The 20,273-nt window shown below is 40.5% G+C and overlaps 1 protein-coding gene across 14 annotated transcripts in view; it reads right to left on the bottom strand.

The window, feature by feature from the left end:
• The window catches only part of nrxn3b (neurexin 3b), a 436,915-nt gene that overhangs the window by 301,523 nt on the left and 115,119 nt on the right, over positions 1-20,273 (bottom strand). For all 14 annotated transcript variants that reach the window (XR_012599431.1, XR_012599430.1, XM_074684952.1 and 11 more), the window contains one exon: positions 2,162-2,600. Coding sequence is in view for 12 of the 14 variants with exons in the window: in XM_074684952.1 (XP_074541053.1) it covers positions 2,162-2,600 (439 nt within the window). In the remaining 2 variants the exon portion in view is untranslated. The remainder of the gene's footprint in view (positions 1-2,161; positions 2,601-20,273) is intronic.

Genomic DNA, 20,273 nt, shown 5'->3' with positions numbered 1-20,273 from the left:
ATTTAGCATTTAATAGCCATTGGCCCAAATATTGATAACTAATTTTAAACACTCATTAAGTCATTCTGTTAATGACTGAAGATGAAGACTTTTTTTTTTTTCCCAGTCAGCTCAACATGCACTTCCAGAGTCTAGACCATTTAATATTAACAAAAAAGCGTTCAATTTATAATAATGATAATAATAATAATAATAATGATAATAATAATAATAATAATAATAATAAGAATAAGAATAATATAATAAAATGTTATTACTATTATTATTATTACTACTATTATTATTATTATTATTATTATTATTATTATTATTATTATTATTATTATTATTAATAATAATAATAATAATAATAATAATAATAATAATAATAATAATATATCCTGCCATGTAACACTTGAAGCTTTTAAATTTCCTACTACTCTTTTGTATTTTGACAGAAAATTTGCATTAAGAGTTTTGGAAGGTGTTTTCAATAATTCAAGTCAGGCTCCAGGTCACAGGACAAGAGCTATAAAATAAGTAATGTGAATTAAAAGTTGTAGTTCATGTCCTCTGAGGAATTTTCTATACATGTTGATTTGGGTGCCCCCTGTAGACAAAGTAATGTTCCTGTTATCTTTGCCGATTTTGTCCTTTACCTTTGTAATTTTTGTTCACTGTCATTCAAAGTTAAGATATGACCCCCCCCCCCATGAATAGTTTTATCTGGAAGAGCTTAAAAATAAGCTGTTTCTTCAGCTTTTTGTAAATCATGTGATCTAACACCTACTCCCTCCCGGAGGTTGCAGCATTAAAGATAATGATAGTGATATCAAAACTCTTGTTGCTGTGTAGAGGGAAATGCAGCTAACTTCAACTTGTATCAAACCTCCTTTCATTTTTGGGTTAGTTCTACTATTTAGACCAAAATATCAGATTATGATATTCAACTTCAACTTGTATCAAACCTCCTTTCATTTTTGGGTTAGTTCTACTATTTAGACCAAAATATCAGATTATGATATTCAACTTCAACTTGTATCAAACCTCCTTTCATTTTTGGGTTAGTTCTACTATTTAGACCAAAATATCAGATTATGATGTTTTTTCATTGTTGGTTTATTTTCCTTTTTATCTTCTTGTTTAGAAGCTTCTGCAATTTCTGTTTGGCATTGTGAGCAAAATATCTTTTAGTGTGATTTAGTGCATGTCATTACTCCACTCTCCTCCCATATGTCCTGCATATACAATAAATAATATTTGAAAGGAAAAAAAACACAGCAAATGTTTTTTTTTAATATCTCTCAGTTAGAAAATGTCTGTATGTATTTTAGCATTTACAAGTCAGAAATATGGTATTAGGTACAAGTGTCTTCAGCGCTACATGGCGATGCAGTGTGAATGCTGTTAAATGTTTTAGCACACATTAGTGTGCTGTAATTTGCAACAGTGGCTCCTTAAAGTGGAGATGAGGTTAATGGAAAGTCATTGATTTTGCTCATTTAGCGAGAGTACTAAATTATGGACAAGTTGTAATTTTATCTGTTGATGGCAAACTGGGGATCACCAGTGTGACTCCATTTCCTTCAGAGAGGACTTGAATAAATAATCAGAATAAACAAGCTAATGGTGGCACTTGATAAAAGACGAGGTGATCACTGCAGGCAACCAAAGAGTGATCTATCCTCTTGATGCCACAGTGATCACTCCAGCCAGCTGTTATAATAATATTTTGACAAACTTAAACTAATATACACCAAGGTTATTACAGAAGAACAGCCACATCACAGAGTTGTGCCATGTTCCAAGATGTTTTGTACTAAAGTTACCTTTCTTTCCTCTATTTTGATTAGCCTGTACTCTAGCAGTTTTTTATTTGCCCTGTCAGCTCTGCCGATAAATTCATATTCTGTAAAGCCTCAGGCAACATATTTTTAATTGAGCCAGGAGCTCTGAGCCCTGATTGAAGCCTTTCTTCATTATGTGTTTGTGCTTGTGAGTGAAGACGAGAGTGAGAAATGAAAAACGGCAACACAACGAGACCCCAGCGCGTTCCCAAAACACTGAGCTGATCACAGTTTATCTAACAACTTCAGCAGCCAGGAACAGTTATGTTTCACTGAACACAAGTTTATGATGGTGGGTTTCAGCAAACTGAAATGTTAATGTCCTCCATCCTTACCTGAGCGTCCGTCCCGCTGGATGTCAACGTGGTGCCAGGCGCCATCGTTCACCTTCGCCTGTGTGGCCTTCACCTTTATGGTGCCTGAGCCCATGTCCAGCAGCAGGTACAGTCCTCCATCCAGCAGCTCCACTGCAAAGAAGTCCACCTTGTTGTTCTTTTGACCCTTTGCGTCCCGCCGATCCTGAGGTTTGCCTTGGGTAAAGAGTATCAGGCCGTTGGGTTCGGAGGTGCGGAAGTCGAAGGAGATGGAGCCCACGCGTTTGGTGTTCCACTTGGGCAACGCCAGGAAGGAGTCTGGGGTCTCAAAGTTGATGGGGTCGAGGGTGGGAACATTCTCACACTTGAAGACTACATCCCCTTGGAGTTTCATCTTGGGGTCTACGATGCGGGCTAGGCGGGACAGCTCCAAGCGGATATCATTGTTTTTGTACACCACCTAGGGAAGACATACAATGCTTTTAGTCAGAGAGTTAAAGGTCCCATACGATGCAAAAATCACTTTATTAGGTCTTTCAGTAAAATCTGTGGGTCTTTGGCTTTCCTCCCAGCCCACAAAATGTGATATTTAATGAAAAAACCTGTACTTAGTGGTGCTTGTGAATGTAAAATCCTGACCTAAAACAAGCTGTTTGGATTTTGGGGATTTGCCGACGTCAGCGATTCCCTTTTTTGACCAATCAGGAGCAAGTCTGACCTGATTGGTCCACCGGAGCAGACACCCCTGAACCCCCTCCCCGCCCACTCCCCTTACCAATGCTGGAGAGAAATCTCTCTGGCAGCGGAGAGAACGCTGAAGTTAAAGGGCCATCACTGCTCTGATTTGGGCTGTAAACAGCCACATAGTTCCATGCACAAGCTTCCCATCTCAGAAGAAGACAAGACTGAGTGGCTAGAGTTCATTTATCAAGGAAATGTTCCAGCTACACTCAGTAAAACTGTGCATGTGTGTGCTAGTCACTTCACGACCGACTGCTTTTCCAACTTTGGACAGAACAACAGAGTTAGCGAATAGACTGGTCCTGAATCCAGGCGCATTACCAACCATCCTCCAACAAACCTGGGACCCTGGAAATGTGAGTATTTTAAATGCTGTGTGCTGTGGAGCAGATGTAAGAGCTTTTCCTCTGTGTCCCCCCTGTCTCTGTGTTAGCTTCAGGATGCTAACTTTAGCTGCGGTTAGCCTGTTGTTTTAGCCTGTACTGTTTCGGTAAACAAGCTACGCTGTTTTCTAAACATTGTGCACTCTGAGCTCATGGCGCCACTCTCAGTGACGCAGAAGAGCGAGGTGGTATCAGCGGTGGCTCATTTACATATGAAGGTCACGCCCACTAAATCAGAGCGTTCTGAACAGAGGGGCTATGAGAGCCTGGAAACAATGCTGCTGTGCTTGATTTATTGGCTTTTTGGAACAAAACATGTTACTACCATTTCATGAAGACATCAATGATTCATATTAAACTGCAGAAAAGGAGCAGAATATGGGACCTTTAAAGTTATGTCTGGATGGATATCATGCCTTACAGTTATTAATGTATTAAGTTTTTTTTTTTTTTTAAATTTATTTATTTTTTCCGAGGACTGTTTGGGATCAACAGCAAAAACAGCATCTGTATTTTTTGGTGAATGAATCAGACTTTATTTCAAACTAAAACAACATATTAAAGATTCAAGGACAGCTAAATCGATAAAACCAATATCTTCTGAGGTGTATGGGACCCAATTTGTCTCTGAGTTGTTTTCCATTTCATCTTCAATTTGTCCAAGATGAAAAGGAGATTGTACACAAATCCATGACCGTCTTTTTGTCTGATTGAACACCGGCCAGCTGAGCGGAGTGTGTGAACTGATGGTTAAATTATGAGCCAGCTATTTCACGTAATGTTCAGAAAGAGCAATCTTGAAGAACGTGCCGTGAAACCCCCCTGGGAGCATGTGTGAAAGTGGGAGAATATACCCAATATTACACCAGTTTATCCTCAGTGTAACTGCGTCAGCCCTCTCATCAACGAGAGAAGAAAGCGGAGCCACGTTGCAGTCGAATACAACAAAATAACGCATGAAAGAAAAAGCAGAACTTGTCAATTGGAATCCATTGAGGCAGAAAATTAATGGTTTTTCTGTCTACTTGTTTCTTTTCTTAAGGGGAAGGCAGACATTTTTGGGTATATTGGGCAGTGTGTGTGCAGGAAACAGTAACACTGTTAGAGGGGAGCACAGCTGTCAGCAAACAGATTTTACTGCTGTTGGATTACAGATAATCCTGGAAGATTTGACAGTAAATCAACACAGGTGACCCAAGCTCAGAGGAGGACTGAGGACTGACGAGAGAGGGGGTGGGTTGGGAATTAGGGCAGCAGTGGAGAAGAAAACGACACGAAAAAGAAAATATGTCAGGAGGCAAATAGAGAGAAAAGGAGCGAAGGAGGCCGAGATGGAGAAGATTAAATGCTGTGAGGCCACTGGCTTTGAAAATATGCCTCCGTGTGTGTGTGTGTGTGTGTGTGTGTGTGTGTGTGTGTGTGTGTGTGTGTACTGTACAAACACAGTGATGTAGCTGTCAATGCGGTTAATGGCCCCTTTAAATCTCCTGAACGTGACACACAACGAAATACTCACCACACACTTTGTCAAGTACTTAGTGCACAATAATTCACCACAAAATAGTAATGAAGGTGATTTCATTCCAAACACCTTCTACCTCCTCCTGTACTGCCCTTACTGGGGCATCAACAGCACCACCTGAGGATTGAGTTATTTTCCTTTAATTCATAAGTTTATTAGACGTGTGGGGCAGCTGGTTATCACATCTCTGAGGGACCAGGGGAGGTAGAGCATGCAGCATAACCCAGTGCTAACCCAACTAGCTTCTCACCCTTCTCTACCTTCTTTTTATCTTCTCTTCCCTCCTTTCTTTTTCTATTCTGGTGTGTTGTTGTGGTGGGAGGTGCGAGCTAGCAGGGAAGAGGGTGGTTAAAGGACACCAGGGCCAACTGTGAAGCCTTCCTGAGTTGTTGTAGGCCGAACTTGACAAAACACTGATGAAAGGAGGGGGGTAGCTGATAACCTCAGAGATAAACTGACAATCTATCCTTTTCTATCTAGATGTTAGGCTACTGGAGGACATATGAGGCCACGCGGTAAGTTATGTAACTTATGGGTAGTAGAACATAAATATGAGGCTGAGGGCGTTTGCTCACTGAGCGCGGATTCTTTCAACAAGAGCACTTTATTTTGCATTGGACTGAAGTGTCGATTACTGAAAACAGAGCTCAACTGAAGAATCTCCTTGTCATTTGACCATTACACTTACTGATTTGTTACACATCAGCCTTTATTTACATTTAAAGCATCTGATGTTCATGACCTAAGCTGGGTTCCAGTTGACTGAGCAAAGAAATCAACGTGGTTCACCGCTTCTGATAAAAACTAATCATATCTTCCGTTTTCCTCTCCCCCTGCTCTGCCTTAACTCTGTTTCAAGTTTCCTGGTTGGTGGAATATATTCTGTTGTTTTTCTGTTTATTGTTTGATGTTAACTCTTTGCCTGGCCTGAAGGCTCAATTCATAAGGGGTGAGTATGAGAGTCAGTGTGTGTGATTGTTTGCAGTTGACAATGCCAGCAGCTTCTTCCATAGAAGTGGAAATGAAAGTTTTAGTGTTTGGAGGGTTTATTTTCTGTGTAACAATATCAAACACTCCAAGCAGCTGGGACAAACCCTCCAATAAAAGCCATCTATTGGCTGAGTGAGCTATTTGTCTTCTGGCATCACTTCTGGTTGATTTCAGTGTGAACATACAAAACAACAGGTGTTTGATTTAATTGATAGTAAATTACCATGAAATATTCAACTAGTGTCACATGTTCTCATTTCAACGCTAACATCCATGCCAGTTACTCAACCTTTTCTTATTTTAAGTTCTGTGATGTTAAAAATCATTAATAAGAGATGACGAGATCATGTCCAGCATGTGAAAAACTCTAACTTTGTTAACGACAAAGCCACATCCAGCTAGGGATGGGTACCTTTCACATTTGAAACGATACGGTACCGATGCCCGGTACCTGACAATTGGTATCGGTACTTAACAGTACCATTTTCCAGTACTTGTTTGTGTTTGTACTGTATAAAATATCAATTTGATAGAATTTAATAATAATTGAATCTCAAATTTCTTGAATTTAACAATGTTTGTCTTGGACATATTTTAAATTTGCAATGCTAGGTTCATGTCCAGCATGGAAAATCGCCTACTTTTCTAGTCCCTCACAGTCACAAGGATGGGTTTAGGTACCTAAACATGGTACCTTTTGATTTGACAGAATTCGGTCAGTAACTACCTACAAAAGTACCTAATTCAGTACCCACCCCTACAACCAGCTAACAGGATATATCAGTTTGGTTGGTGTTTTTGGATACTGTTGACTTGTGTAGCTCCATGAAGCTTGATTTACTCTCAGAATATATTAGAGAACTTATTTAGCACGACATTTGACTCTGAACACCAGAGAAGAAGATGCAGTTTTGAGTACAAGAAACTGACTGTCCTGTATGCCTGTCACCACAAGCATCAGTTAGAGTGCTATACTGACCTTTTCACTATAAACCCGCTTGACTCAATGTTATCTATAGCTGTTCCAGCAGTGTGTGAATAGAATTACTGAATAAGATAAGACACAATATTCCTTTGTTCATCCCACAAAAGGGAAACTTTGTAGTGAAAAACTTTACAGTATGAATGTATCTAATAGAATAATAAAGTAAGATTAACTTGGAAAAAAAAATACATAGTAAGTATAACGTAAAGATAAAAGTCTTCTGAAAAGGGTGGAACATGTTGTCCATCAGAGACTACAGCCTCCACCTCCACAGAGTCCATAGGGTAGCCCAGGACTGAGTTGGTCTTCTTCACCAGTCTGTTCAGATGCTGCTCTGTCAGTGTTCCCTGGTACGCAGTTGGCAGCTAGCTTGTCCATCTTATTGGAGATAGATCTTACATTATCATAATGATGGATGGAAGAGCAGGTCTATATTGTCTCTTTTTGGTTCGCACCACAGTGCCAGCACTATTTCCTCACCTCTTTCTCTTTCGCTTGAGAGGAACACTGGGGCTAGCACAAGTTAGCATCAACATGCTACAGGCTGCTAACAGCTGATTTTGTGTGCAAACAACGTGACCATGGTTACCCCGGACAAACACAGGAACAAAAAAAGTAAAAACATCGCTGCAGACATAACCAGTTTGGTGCCCATGGCCAACAAATGAGCCTAAAAAGTAACGACAGGCTGTAAAGATACCTAAAAGTGATGATACTGAATACTGAAGGGAGCTTCACAAAGCTGCCTCTTTCATGAGTTTATGGCTGTGGTGTGAACAGGTGAACGTAACATGTAAAAGCTCTTTGAGTGGTCAGAGGGCTAAAGAGAGTGCTACATGATACAGTCCATTTTCCATCAACCACTGATCAACGGAGTTGAGTGTTAGAGTACAGCCACAGTTCACAGGAAGCCACATTAACATGCTGCACACACTCAAACTTTGCATCCAAAAAGAGATGATCCTTTGCAGGTTGTTATAAATAAGCTGAAATGGTAAAACAGGATCAGTTATTCATTCCCAGCACTTCTTTTTTAATGAGTGATCAATGCTCATATAAATCTCCAAACAAAAGTGCAAGGATTCTACAAAAGACAATTCAACTTATATCCATGTAACCCCACACTGACGCAGAGGCCTACGCACATAGCTGACGTGCACCTCCACCTGCAGATATAAAACTATCACTCTGTGCAATTTTTGGATAATGATACACAAAATAAAAGAAACCAGGGAGAGATATTTCACAGAAGGGTTGCCCTGAGCTCAAAGCTTTTCCAGCTTTAACCATCAGAACCAATGTTTCTTAAACCCAGCGTTTTTATGTTTTCCTCTGAAGCCAAATACCTTGCCTTCCACTTTCAGCAAGCTCTTTGACAAGTCCTGCTCAACAGAGCAAACTGAATTTTACATGAAAAGAGAAAGAGAGAGCAATAAAAAGCTTTAATGTTGCTCATTTGCACTATAGCATTTTCTGTGATGGTCACTGGGTTATATAAATCACTCAAACTTGTTGAAGTTTCAAGGCAGCATGTCTCTTTTTTGAGATGTGTTAAGTTGAAATTTCAAGAGATGGGAAGACTCATTAATCTCTGTGATCCCTCGCAACACAAGGTCTCCATCAAAGCTGTAACAGGCTGCTCTCTGTCTATAAAAGATGCAGTTTGTCTGCTCCACACCAGAAAACCTTGCTCTCCGTCTTTGTTTTCATGACAAGAAAAAGTCTTTACAAACTCTCCCAGGCTCGCTGATGTTATTCCGGGACAAACTAATCTTCAATCAGCCAGCCCCCGATCTGTTTTGGGATTATGATTATGTCTGTTCTGCTGCAGGCGGATCAATAACGTAATCGAAATGATGTTATAAAAGAGGAACTGACTACTGCTGCGATGTGAACCTCATCTTTGCCTTTTGTTATGGCCGTGCTTTGCTACGTTATCCTTCGGCCTATCAACAGCCTTATGGGGCCCATTCATTACACACACACACACACACACACACACACACACACACAGACACACACGGGCGCACACACACGGGAGTGTAACGACTCCATAAAGCCAAGATCCTCCATCTCTGCTTCACGATGGTGTATTGATTGGGCCTCGGTAAGGGTGAGGGAAGGGCAGGTGGGTGGAAGAGCACAGTGTGTGTGTTCACACAAACACTCACACACACGCACACAGTCTCCTCCCTAATCTACTTCAGATCAGTGCGCACGTCCTCTTGGCCCCAGCCACAGCTGCTGTCAACTCATGATTTAGCCCCAGTGTTAATGAAGAAGCGGGTAATTCCACTAAAGTGCAGTGAAGATACACGCACATTCATACACACTCATACACACACACAAACACAAGGTGCCCAGGCAGTTGTGCAGAAAAAAGCTCTACTTTACCAAATGTGTAAAATCAAAGTCAGTTTTTATAATTAGGGGTCAACAAGATGATAACAACCATGTTTTAATAATTAGACTGTGACAGAGCCCAAAAATGGAAAGGTCATTTCGTAATGGTGTGTGTTGCAGAATTATTTAGTCACGCAGACAGTTAAAATAAACGACAATGTAACATATTCTGGTTGCTTAAATTGAGAAACTTTTGGAAACAATCTCCTATTTAGTCATCATTGTTATATGTCTTATTTTGGACTTTATTCTAAGCTCCAAGGTCTGTGGATTACACTGAGTCACCAGGATAATGTTAAAGGGAAAAAAATAAGACCTATTTAAGGTAAGATAAGCCTTTATTGATCCCACCAGGGGGAATTTGCTTAGTGGAGCAGCAAAAACACAAAAATAAGCACATTTAAATAGAGAGTAGGCAAGATAAATTTTAAGTAAGTAGGTAATTAAACCCAGAAAAAAAGGATGGAAGAACAGTTGAAAACTGTACAAGTGGGATTTAAAGACAAGGTACATAAAGTGGTTTGACTAATAGCAGTAAGTAAGCCCAGTGTGGTTTTAATAGCAGTATCACTGGAATAATGTAACATCATAATGCCATGCTATTAACTCTATTACTATCGACAAGTATTTTATTTTGAAGGGCAGGGCATAGTATTACATGCTACTAAAACTACTCCTATACGATTTTAATGGTTGTGAAGCAGACTAAAATAATCAGCGATTCTTCTTATGTCCCAGAAAGCAAAAGAGGACCAACATCAACAACTTTATAAATGTCTGTATTCTATTAATGCATGCCTGTGTCTTCTGTGAGGGTCAGTGCCACAAGATAAAGCAGGGGTGGCCAACCAGTCAGAGACCAAGAGCCACAAAAATGACCGTGGTACTACAGAGAGCCACGCCACACGCAGGGTCTTACAAACACACTTCCTCTCACACATAAACAAAATGACATGAAATTAAAATCAATACATTTCCAGTTTTCAAAGCAAGGTTTACTGTGTTTGTGTGTTTAAAGGGGACATATCATGCTTGTTTCTCCTTTTGACTCTGCCAGACTACAATACCTGTAAAGCATTTCTGCCCTCAGTACAAGTCATTTATTTCCTTCATTGCCCCACAATAGCGTTCTCAATATCCTCATTTTAGGCCATTCTGAAGATCTCGTTGAAACGCTCCGTTTTGAGAATGACCTCCAGTAACCTCGCAACATCACAGCCCTTTGTGCTCTGATTGGTCAGTTCTATCAGAGGGGCGGAGGGGGTAGAGCCAGGGGGCGGTTTTTGCAGCATGGCAGTATTTACAAAATCACCACATTGAATGGAGCAGACCGAGGGAGTTTGCTGTTTGCCAAAACTTCACGGTAAGGCATTGATAGCACTAATAAAATGGCAGAGTGTAGGATACGTCCTTTTGTATTGGACCCCGAGTCAGACCCGGATGGTTCTGCAGCTCAGGAGGAAGAAAATCCACCTCGACACAGATCATCTCAGGACGCTTCAGTGTGGTGAGTCAAACCGGTACTGTAACATGTATAGTTTATACGTTTATACTCGGCTCTTGGTGGGTGTATCCCTCGGTGGTGGTTGTGTGACTAACTGACATCACAGAGGAGGAGCTGCTTTATCAGATTACTCCAATAAAAAGAGAGGATCCTTGTGTCGTCATGAAGGTCGAAATCTCGCGGCCAAATGTCAATGACCTATTTTCAGAGGCATCAAATCTCGTACTAGGATATCAGAAAAAAATACAATATCTCATTATATGGCCACCTCTGAGATAAAGACTGTTTTCATAGCAGTTTTTCTACAGCGAGGGATTCATGTGTCGGAAAATTAGGACAACTTAAACAAACAGCAAAATGTTATAATCATGAATGATGGTGTGACTTTGTCCACAAAGTGTGCCAAGATGTTTTAGGCCTATATTTGCACTGTGATGGCTGGATGACATCATAATCCTGAAGATTACATCCCACATGAGCATATAAACTCACAGGATGCCTATTCAAACATAGATGTTTGAGAATTTAAGACAATAAACAGCTGACCTGATACAACAGGAGGAGACAGTTTTTCTGGCTGGAAGAGATGTTCACCAGGGCCTTTATGCATGACAAGCCATTAGCAGGGAAAACGTATCGTTTCTACTAACGGTGAAAAAAAAGTTGATTAGCGGTATTCATGAGCCAGGTTAACGTCCCAAAAGAGCGTTTGCTTTAATGGGGGGAGACCCCACCATTACAGGCGCTAACGGCAGGATAACAGTGCCTGATTGGCTGGTTAAAGGCAGACATCGCTCAATACATTACATTACAGTTAGAGACGAAATATGCAAAGACAGTGGACAATCCTTTGGAAAGATGGCCATGTGTAGCCATACAGAAACTTTAGATTAGGAGACACATTCTTTAAGTGAACAGATGAGACAAGGGAGACAAATCAGCGAGGCTTGCTGCCATCAATTTTCCAAGTTCGATTCACTTTTTGATTTAATTCGTCTGGATCCTTCCAAGATGTGTGTGGTCAAATGTTGGAGTTCATGAACTGCTTTAAAAGTTATTCTTAGAGGAACCGGGGCATTGCTGCGGCGCTTGTTTTGCAAAGCAGCTTTCATATTACTAATTTTATTTCTGAGTTTTCCTACCGTGCGCTCAGAAACACCACACACATTTAGTCTGTTCAAGATCGCCAAACTTTCTCTTTCTCTTTGTTTACCTGATTTACACACTGGTAACAGCTGTTTGTGTATTCTTGTAATAAAATGCCCATTTCTCTGACTCAAAAAACTATTTTTGATCTTCTCCCAGTCACACCACTTGCCAGGTTTATTACTGTTTATGAGTGGTAGACATGCGCAGTTTGAGTTTGTTTGATGGGGTTTTCCCAGAGGTTCTCCTTAATTATGACGTAATCTGCACCTGCATCTCTGTCATGGTGTGATTAGTTAACTGGACGATTATTTGCAGTCCTGGATGCGGCTAACGCTGCAGCCAAACAGGCCGTTCCATAACAGAACGTTAGGACTAATGGTCCCGTTTGTTTAATGACTGAACGTGCATACGGGCCCAGCTTTTAAGGGAACGCTCTTGAGCTTTTTGTGTTTTTTTTATCGGGAAAGCAGTGTAGTTGATATATTTATGTACAGAACCATAGAGAAGCTTTGGGCTATAATCAAACAAAGCTTACAATCATGATCAGAGATCATAATGACCAGCTTTGCCTTTACTCTCTGCTTGGAAAAACAAGATCTGATCTCTTATATTTGTTCTCATATTTTGCACAACACTCAATAGCATTAGATACTGCTACAAACATGAGAAAACCATGAAGTTTCTAATCCAGGCATCTTTCGCTGTGCCGTATAACACACGATACTTAGCAACACTTACAGTACACTGTCAGACAAACCTGCCAGGAGATGTTCAGATTAACTGGCGTCGCTGGAGCCGCTGCTGCACTCACTGCTGAAAACACAGTGTGTCTCTGCGTCTGCAGCACCTCCTGCAGCTTCATCACATCAGACGTGGAAAATTTGAGTTTCTAATTTGAGGGCTGCACCTGGGGAGCCGGTTTGCCTCCGTCACTTCTTTTAGTTGAGTTTTTTGAAGTGATGACATGTTCTCGTTGCAGGTGTGAAAAGTGACAGACTTGTTGGGGAAGTTTAACTGGACATAACGGTAAAATGAGCTTTCCTCTAAATATATCTAACTCACAGAAAGTCTGTTAATTACAGCGGTTGAAAATATCCTGTAGATAACAAATAAATAGAAAAACATGATTATTTATTTTATGCACTGCAGATTGAAATACTAAATTATTTATACTATTAAAAGCTTGTCTCGAACCAATATCCTCTGCCAAATGCAACAATGATAGAGTGCAGATATGTTTCCTTATTTGCTGCTGCCTGTTTCTGAGGAAAACTCACTAGCTGTAACTCCCCTTCATACCGTACTGACCGGATTTTAAGATGACTCCCCTCTTTTCAAGACCAATCTTTAGAAAAAGACTATTAACTAGGGCTGTCATTTTAACGCGTTAATTAGATTAAATTACACCGCAAATTAACGCGTCATAAAAATCAACGCAGATTAATCTGGATCCCAAACCCGCGAGGCGTTCAAAGACGCACTTATTTTCAAATGTCTAGCATTTACAAACCGTTTGTCCTACATGAAAAAAGTGGTATTCTCGTCAGATTTTCAAATTTCCGACGGTCCCTGAATGTATCACACCTAGCAACATGCTTTGAACCGGGGGAAGAGAGAGCGCTGTTTAGGGGACTGCCGTCCACATCTCGTTTATTCACTCGTCCTTTTTGAAAATCTTCAGAAAATCAACCGTTTGCTCTAGCTCAATTCTGTAAAAAAAAACAGGTAATTCTACACTCTTTACTGCATCAAACAAGCCCTGAATGATCGATAAATGTATTGTATTTAAATCGAAAGAATTCTTTGAAAATTTCCTTCCATCTTCCTGGTGTCATGTTTCAGCTTGGGGCTGCTCTGCACCAATGAGCAACAGTTTGTGTGTTCAGAGCATGTTAAACTGAAAATACTTCACTTTTCTTTGATCCAAGACTTGAAAAAAGTGTTTTGTACATAGTTCCTCACAGTTTTTAGCCTTTAGCCCTGGTTCTCCTGACCTCATAGAAGTATAGAAGTTCATATTGCAGTGAAAATTGAGTCCACATCGAGTAAAAATGTGAACAGAAGCAAAAAACGTCCTAAAAATCAGATCAGCTTATCTTAGGTACAGGGCTGTGTAGGTTTTGTAAAGATATAACCATAAAACTTTTTTCATGTGTTCCTTAAGCCTCAGGGTACCTAAAAATGTGTTGTATATATTCCCACCTTATTTTTAAATGTTTTTTAATGTCTTTTAATGTAATTTTAATGTCCTGGAATTCAAATTATTTATTTTGGGACCTTAAGCAGATATGAGATTAAAACGAGATTAATTAGATTAATTAATTACAAATCCTGTAATTAATTAGATTTTTTTTTTTTAATCGCCTGACAGCACTACTATTAACCAATATTTACTTTGTAACTATTTATTGAAATTCTGTGACAATCATTGAAATAGTAATAGAGACTGCTTTTATTTTTGCCCCCAAATTCATTTTTATTAGATCTTTGTTTCAAGTCTATTCCTGATGACAGCTCTGGTAATGGGTATGTCTTCGTTATGTTTCTTAATGACAAACACACACACCCTCGTGTTACTCTCTTGGAAACAGCCACTGTGAGTACAAACATATTTTTTTTCTTTTACAATTAGTATTTCTCAGACAATCTTTTTGGATGTACGGCCTTTGGATATTACACTCTGTATCTCAATATTTTTTGTCTGCATGACAGTTATTCTACCAACCGTCATTATCTTATGTTAGCATCATAACTCCGCCTCAGTTGTGTTAACTTGCCCAACACTTGGTCCTCCTTGCTCTGGACAATCAGTGTGCCTCCTCATTTTTCATTTCCTGTCACCGTGTCTCTGCTGTAATTGGCAGATCACGGCAGCCACTGTGAGGTTGTTGGCTTTACAAAAAGCTGGTGCTGCCCTGAACAACTTTTAGCACGTGTCGCTGGTTAGACCCCAGACAACTATACTTTTTCACATTATTTTCAGCAAAAAAAACCTCCTCTTATATTCGGGTCTATATGGTAGTTGTTTAAACTAAGTTGTTAATTTAGTTACCAAGGGCTAACTAAGAGGTTGCCACCAAAATTTGATTTTGATTGTCCCTCATTAAGGTAGTGGTTGGCACAAAAAGGCCTGTCAAGGAATTGGATTGAGCATTTGTATTTTCATATTGGAAATTTCAGTATTGTAGATAGGGGATGATAGAGGGAATGACTTGATGTTGAAGACACAAGCATTCACAGGTTGTTGGGTTGTTGTTCTTCAGCACTGACCTTAGATTTCAAACCCAGAAAAAGATTAGCAAAGATTTGTTGCTTTTAAAAATAGCACAAGACTTTTCTGTCAAAGCAAAAACAATCAAACAAACAAAAAAAAAAAAAAAACAGACTTTCCAGTGTCAACACTATTATATTCATTAGGCACACTAGAGCTGTTTGAACTCTTCAACACTTCAGTGACAGATTCTCTCAAGGTTCAGTGAACCCACATTATAGCTTTGTGTTTCACAGCCTTTATCAAAACATTAGCTCCATTGGTTAGTATGTTTGTCTTTTTTTATCATTCATCTTCATGTACTTCAATCACATTTAACAATTAAAAAATAAAATAAAAAAAAAAGCCACCACAATTTCCCCAGCCGGAAGGTGGCAGAGATAGAGGACTGGATCGGCAGGTGCTCAAGTTCACCCCTCACAGACGGTAAATTCTGTGAATCCTTGTGAAATTTGTTTTGTTGGTAAATGTTCAAAATACTGAAATGATTCAAAAATAATCTGTGGTGATTGGAAAACAAGGGATGGGAGTGTGATTTGTCGTGCTTTTGTGAACTTGTGCTTCAAGACTTTTTCTTTCATCTTTTTAGGCCAGCTGACAAAGAAGGAGCCACCAAATTGGTAACCCGTTTTGGTAACCCAAAACAGGTTACCAATTTGTGCTCTGCTTTTTACCTTTTTAAAATTTTTGATCTCAACAGCTGAGATATTTTTTGCTCATATTTTTTATTGTTCATAATATATTTTTCTATATTTCCATTTTTTTTCATTGTGGTATTTGTATTTCATATTGAAATAAAAAAAGTGTCCTATCAGATTTGCCTGCTCATTCATTTCATACAATGTGCTCTTGTACAGTTAGGTACAGTCAATAAATTTGTTATTATTGGCATTAATACAATGATAATTATTGATTAAAGGTTGGGGGAAGTTGTAATATAACAAAGGTAACCAAAAAGTAACATTCCCGGGAAAGGTTCTAATAAAAGGTTACAACATCAGGAGAACGTTGGAGGAACCAAACATCTAACCATCACATGACAGAGAAAGTGACACAAACTACCCATGGCAACCAAGGGGCAACCTGAAATCAAACCCAAAGACACCCCACAGAAAAATGTTAGTAGGGACAACATCAAAGAATTATGTAGATTCTTTGACAGACAGTGGATTTCTGTGTTTGATTAACGCTACATTAAGATGTGTCTTTGATTTCCTATGAAAGACTCGACTGTGAACGTCTCATAAGGCTGTCTTTTTTTACTTGGAAGCAAAAGTGATCAAACTGACTAACAAAGACCTCATAATACATAAAGATAAGTTTATAAACTGTCAATTTTTAGTTTGCAAAGAATCCAAAGATTTTTAGCTTAAGAGGATAGAGAGATTGATTGCCCTCAGTTACTTTGAGTGCTGAGCCTCTTTTTGCCTTTTTTGTAATACATTTGCTGAATTTCTTTCACAAATCATCTATTTCTATTACATAAATTGAGTTCTGAGTCACCCTAATTTGAGGAAAAGAAAATGCTTATATAAAGGTAAACCTGGAGCTAAATCAGGTAAACAAACGTTGAGCATCAGCCGCAGAGTTCACCCTACGTAGGGAGGTGAGTGTGAAAGGTGCACGCGTTCCATTAAAGTCTGAGGTTTGTACCCATCCATCATTGTTTGGCTTCCTCTCAGGGGTTATTTTAAAAAGCTTAATAATTAAAAGGACAGAGTGACATTTGCATTTGTATTAGAGGGAAAAACAAGCTGCGTCTGAACATACAGAGGCGACTAACACACATCTGATGGAGATTGATTCCTCTCAAATGCCAAATATTGGTCTTTGCCCTCTCCTCACTTGTTTATCATTCTCCTGATCGCTGTCAGTGTCACGATTTTTCAGTTTCCCTCTGCCCCCTGCTAACATTCATCACACCTGCTCCAGTCCGCTCCAATATTCTGTCACTCCCTCCATTTTTTTTATTCTCACACCTTCCATCCCCTCATGCTTGTTTCTCAGCTTGTTACTCATCAAATTTTGGCCCTGTCTGCGCCTCCTGCACGGAGCTCCTCCCCCTCTCTCAGTGGCTGTGACAGCGCATGCCCCGGCCTCCCCCACAGTCTGACACAAGTTGCCACAACACAGATCCAGCGCCGCCACGGGTGCCCTGTGACATCAGAAGGAGGGAGCGGATGGCGTGAGAAGGAACTGACTGCACGGCACCGCAAACATCAGGCTGACCAGAGAGGAGAGAGTCATGGCGGCTGCCCAGCGGCTCCCTCGGTCATGTGACACAGTGCAAGCCCACATGGCAAAACACGAGCGTGGGCGGGACATGTGTGTGTGTGTGTGTGTGTGTATGGATGACATGGCATGTAGCCTGTGGGGGCAGATAAGTGCAGTGGAGACTAAAGAGAGAGGGGCTGTGATGGCTGCACGCACAATCTTTTTAGTTGTCAGACAGAAAGAAAAGGGATGAATCCGCTCTCAGCAGAAGCACATGCCTCCCTCAGCTTATTCATAAGTGATGCACTTTTTTTATCTAATAGTGAGCAGAGACCGATGTGCACCCACAGTCCTGCTCCAGTAGCGTTTGAAGCGTCTCAGCCAGACACTTCTACTCACACAGGCGGACAGAAATACTGACGCATTCGGAGCCGAGCAACGGGCTAAACTCAACTGAATCACTCTCTCATTATCCCAGGATATTAAATCCAAAGAAGGAGGTGGAGGGGGCAGGATGGAATAAATATGGCGTTGAAGATAAAGAGAGGCTGAGAGACAAAAGGATGATGCATAAGGGGCAGATGTAGGTGAAAACACACACCGCACACACACACATAATACAGCTCATAGAAAACCTTCAAGCTGGTGTTCGAACAGCCACAAAAGATATTTTCTGAATGAAGGTAGGATAACAAAACCAGTCGTGAGCATTTCGCACAATCCTGGGTAGCAGCTGGCATCATGCCTGCTAAATGGAGCAACATATGATGAACAGTTGAGGATCACACAATGCTACAACTACCCAACCGCATGGTGAATCACCTCCATGGAGCTGTCCACCCAATGTTCCCTCCCAAGAGCCAGCTCACGCTGAGTCACGCTTGTTAGTGGAAACACAACAAAGATACCTCTGCCTCTGCATCACAGGCCAAGTTTAAGTATTCACCTTACATTAAAGCGTTAGTTACCCTAAAGCTGCGCTGATCATTATTTTGATGTGAGCAGAGCTTCAGATGTCTTCATGTCGCGTGGAGCGGGCTGCCTGTGAGGGGGAACGTTCAGAGAATAATAAAGTGACTCCGTAGCTCCCAGAGCACACCTGGGCATGTTAAGCAGCTTTCTGCTCATTTTGCTTCTTGATTGTTGTTTGCTGTCTAAATGGCACTGTTTGGGTTGAACGAGAACACTCATCAATCATGTTTTCAGCTGCTTCGGCAGCTGTTTTCAGACAGATTGACGATTTTAAGACACTCACAAAGTTAGTGTCTGGATGGTGAAAACAGCAGGATCAAGTAGAAAGCTCTGAGGAAGAGAAATGTGGCTAATACTGCACTGCCCAAAAAAGTGCAGTTTCTTAAATGGTCTCTTGACACTGGCTGCAAAAGACTTTTCTTTCTTTTTTTTCCTCAGGCCATTTTTTTAAATGTTTATTTTTTCAGGAGAAACTAGAAGGTCAGTATCTAAAAGATTAAAGCTCAATGATTTGAACTAACATGTCCATGTAAGACCATAGACTGTATAAAAAGTGGCCGTAGTCTCCCCAGAAAATGAAGCACAGCGGCTATAGCGGCCATATTGGTAGTGGAAAGGGCTTCACGTACAGCTAAAGGGGGCCTGCGGGTCATGTGACCCTAAGCTGTGCCTCTATTTGGGTGAGCTCACAATCTTGAAATCCTCTTAACTGCAGAATTAGTGTGTGCCGATTGTAAAACTACCAGTTCAGACAGGAAACATTTTTTGAACCAGGCAGTAAACTGGTTAATTTCTGCTGTGAAAACGTTTTTTGGCTTGGTGTGTATGTGACTACTGGTACTTCTGGAGCCAGCTTTAAGTGGACGCTTGAGAAACAGCACTACCGCATTGACTTCATCCGTCTGTTTCTGAAACCGACTTTTGAAGCAGATCAGCTATCAAGGCTGAGGGGGCTTTGAGTACAGCTATAGGGCCCATGTCAGTCACATGAGCTAAGTTGTGCCTCTGACTGGGCGAGCTTACAATCTTGATATCCTCTTAACCTCATAGTTAGAAAAAGATTCACCACCCGTACAGTGTGAGGCGATAGTAAAATTAGCGACTCAGATGGGAGACTTTTTTTGAACCAGGCTGTAAATAGGTTAATTTCTGCTCTGAAAATGTCTTTTTTTGGCTTGGTGTGTATGTGACTTCTGGTACTCCCTGAGCCAGCCTCAAGCAGACACTCAAGAAACCGCAGATTTTAGCACTTCTGCATTGTCTAATATTTTTAGATTGGAGGTTGCCGCTTGTGTAAGACAAAGGCTTAGTTATTATAAAATCATACTTTTGAAGCCTCAGGTGTAGCATTTTGTTTTCTGGTGATTAGTGATCATAGTTGAATGAGCGTTCCAGAGGCTGTGCAATCAAAGCTGCTCTGTCTTCGTCTGGTAGCAACTTATTAGCTATTGAATGATGTAGCTAACGGTTGTCTCTCCCACGGATTGAGATTTCATAACACATGATGATAGCTGACCCTCGTTGTTCATTAGACTCACAAAGCTAAGAGAGCTTCTGTAACTTCGTGTGCAGCCTCTCAATCGCCCACATCTCCAGTGGGAGAGCCAAACAGCGTGAGCTGGGCTGCCGACAACAATCCTGACTTTGGTGATTTCACAGCTTGGAACGCTTTAATGAATGAGAGACACTGATGGAGCTAACCAGCTCTGCACGGTGGAGGACAGACACAGACACCTGATGATACCTGCTAACATGTCAGAAAATAAAAGTAGTGCTTCTCTCATCATTACAGTCAGATTTAAGTGCTTGTGACCGTCTTCGTTTTGCAGCATGGTTTATTAATAACTGGTGTTCTGTCAAATTGTGCTGCCTTGCTGAGAAAAGCTATCTTTGCATAGGGTTGAGTTAATAATACACTGAGCAGCTGAGAGAGGCAGGTTCTTCCCTCAGAGGTTGGTGGTGACTAAGGATGTCCACATTTAGTTTAGTTCACAATCTA

The sequence above is a fragment of the Halichoeres trimaculatus genome, unplaced genomic scaffold (assembly GCF_033239565.1).
Source record: "Halichoeres trimaculatus isolate MK-OKI-2021-1 unplaced genomic scaffold, fHalTri1.1 fHalTri1_scaffold_13, whole genome shotgun sequence".
NCBI lineage: Eukaryota > Metazoa > Chordata > Actinopteri > Labriformes > Labridae > Halichoeres > Halichoeres trimaculatus.
This window is presented reverse-complemented; position numbering and strand designations above follow the sequence as displayed.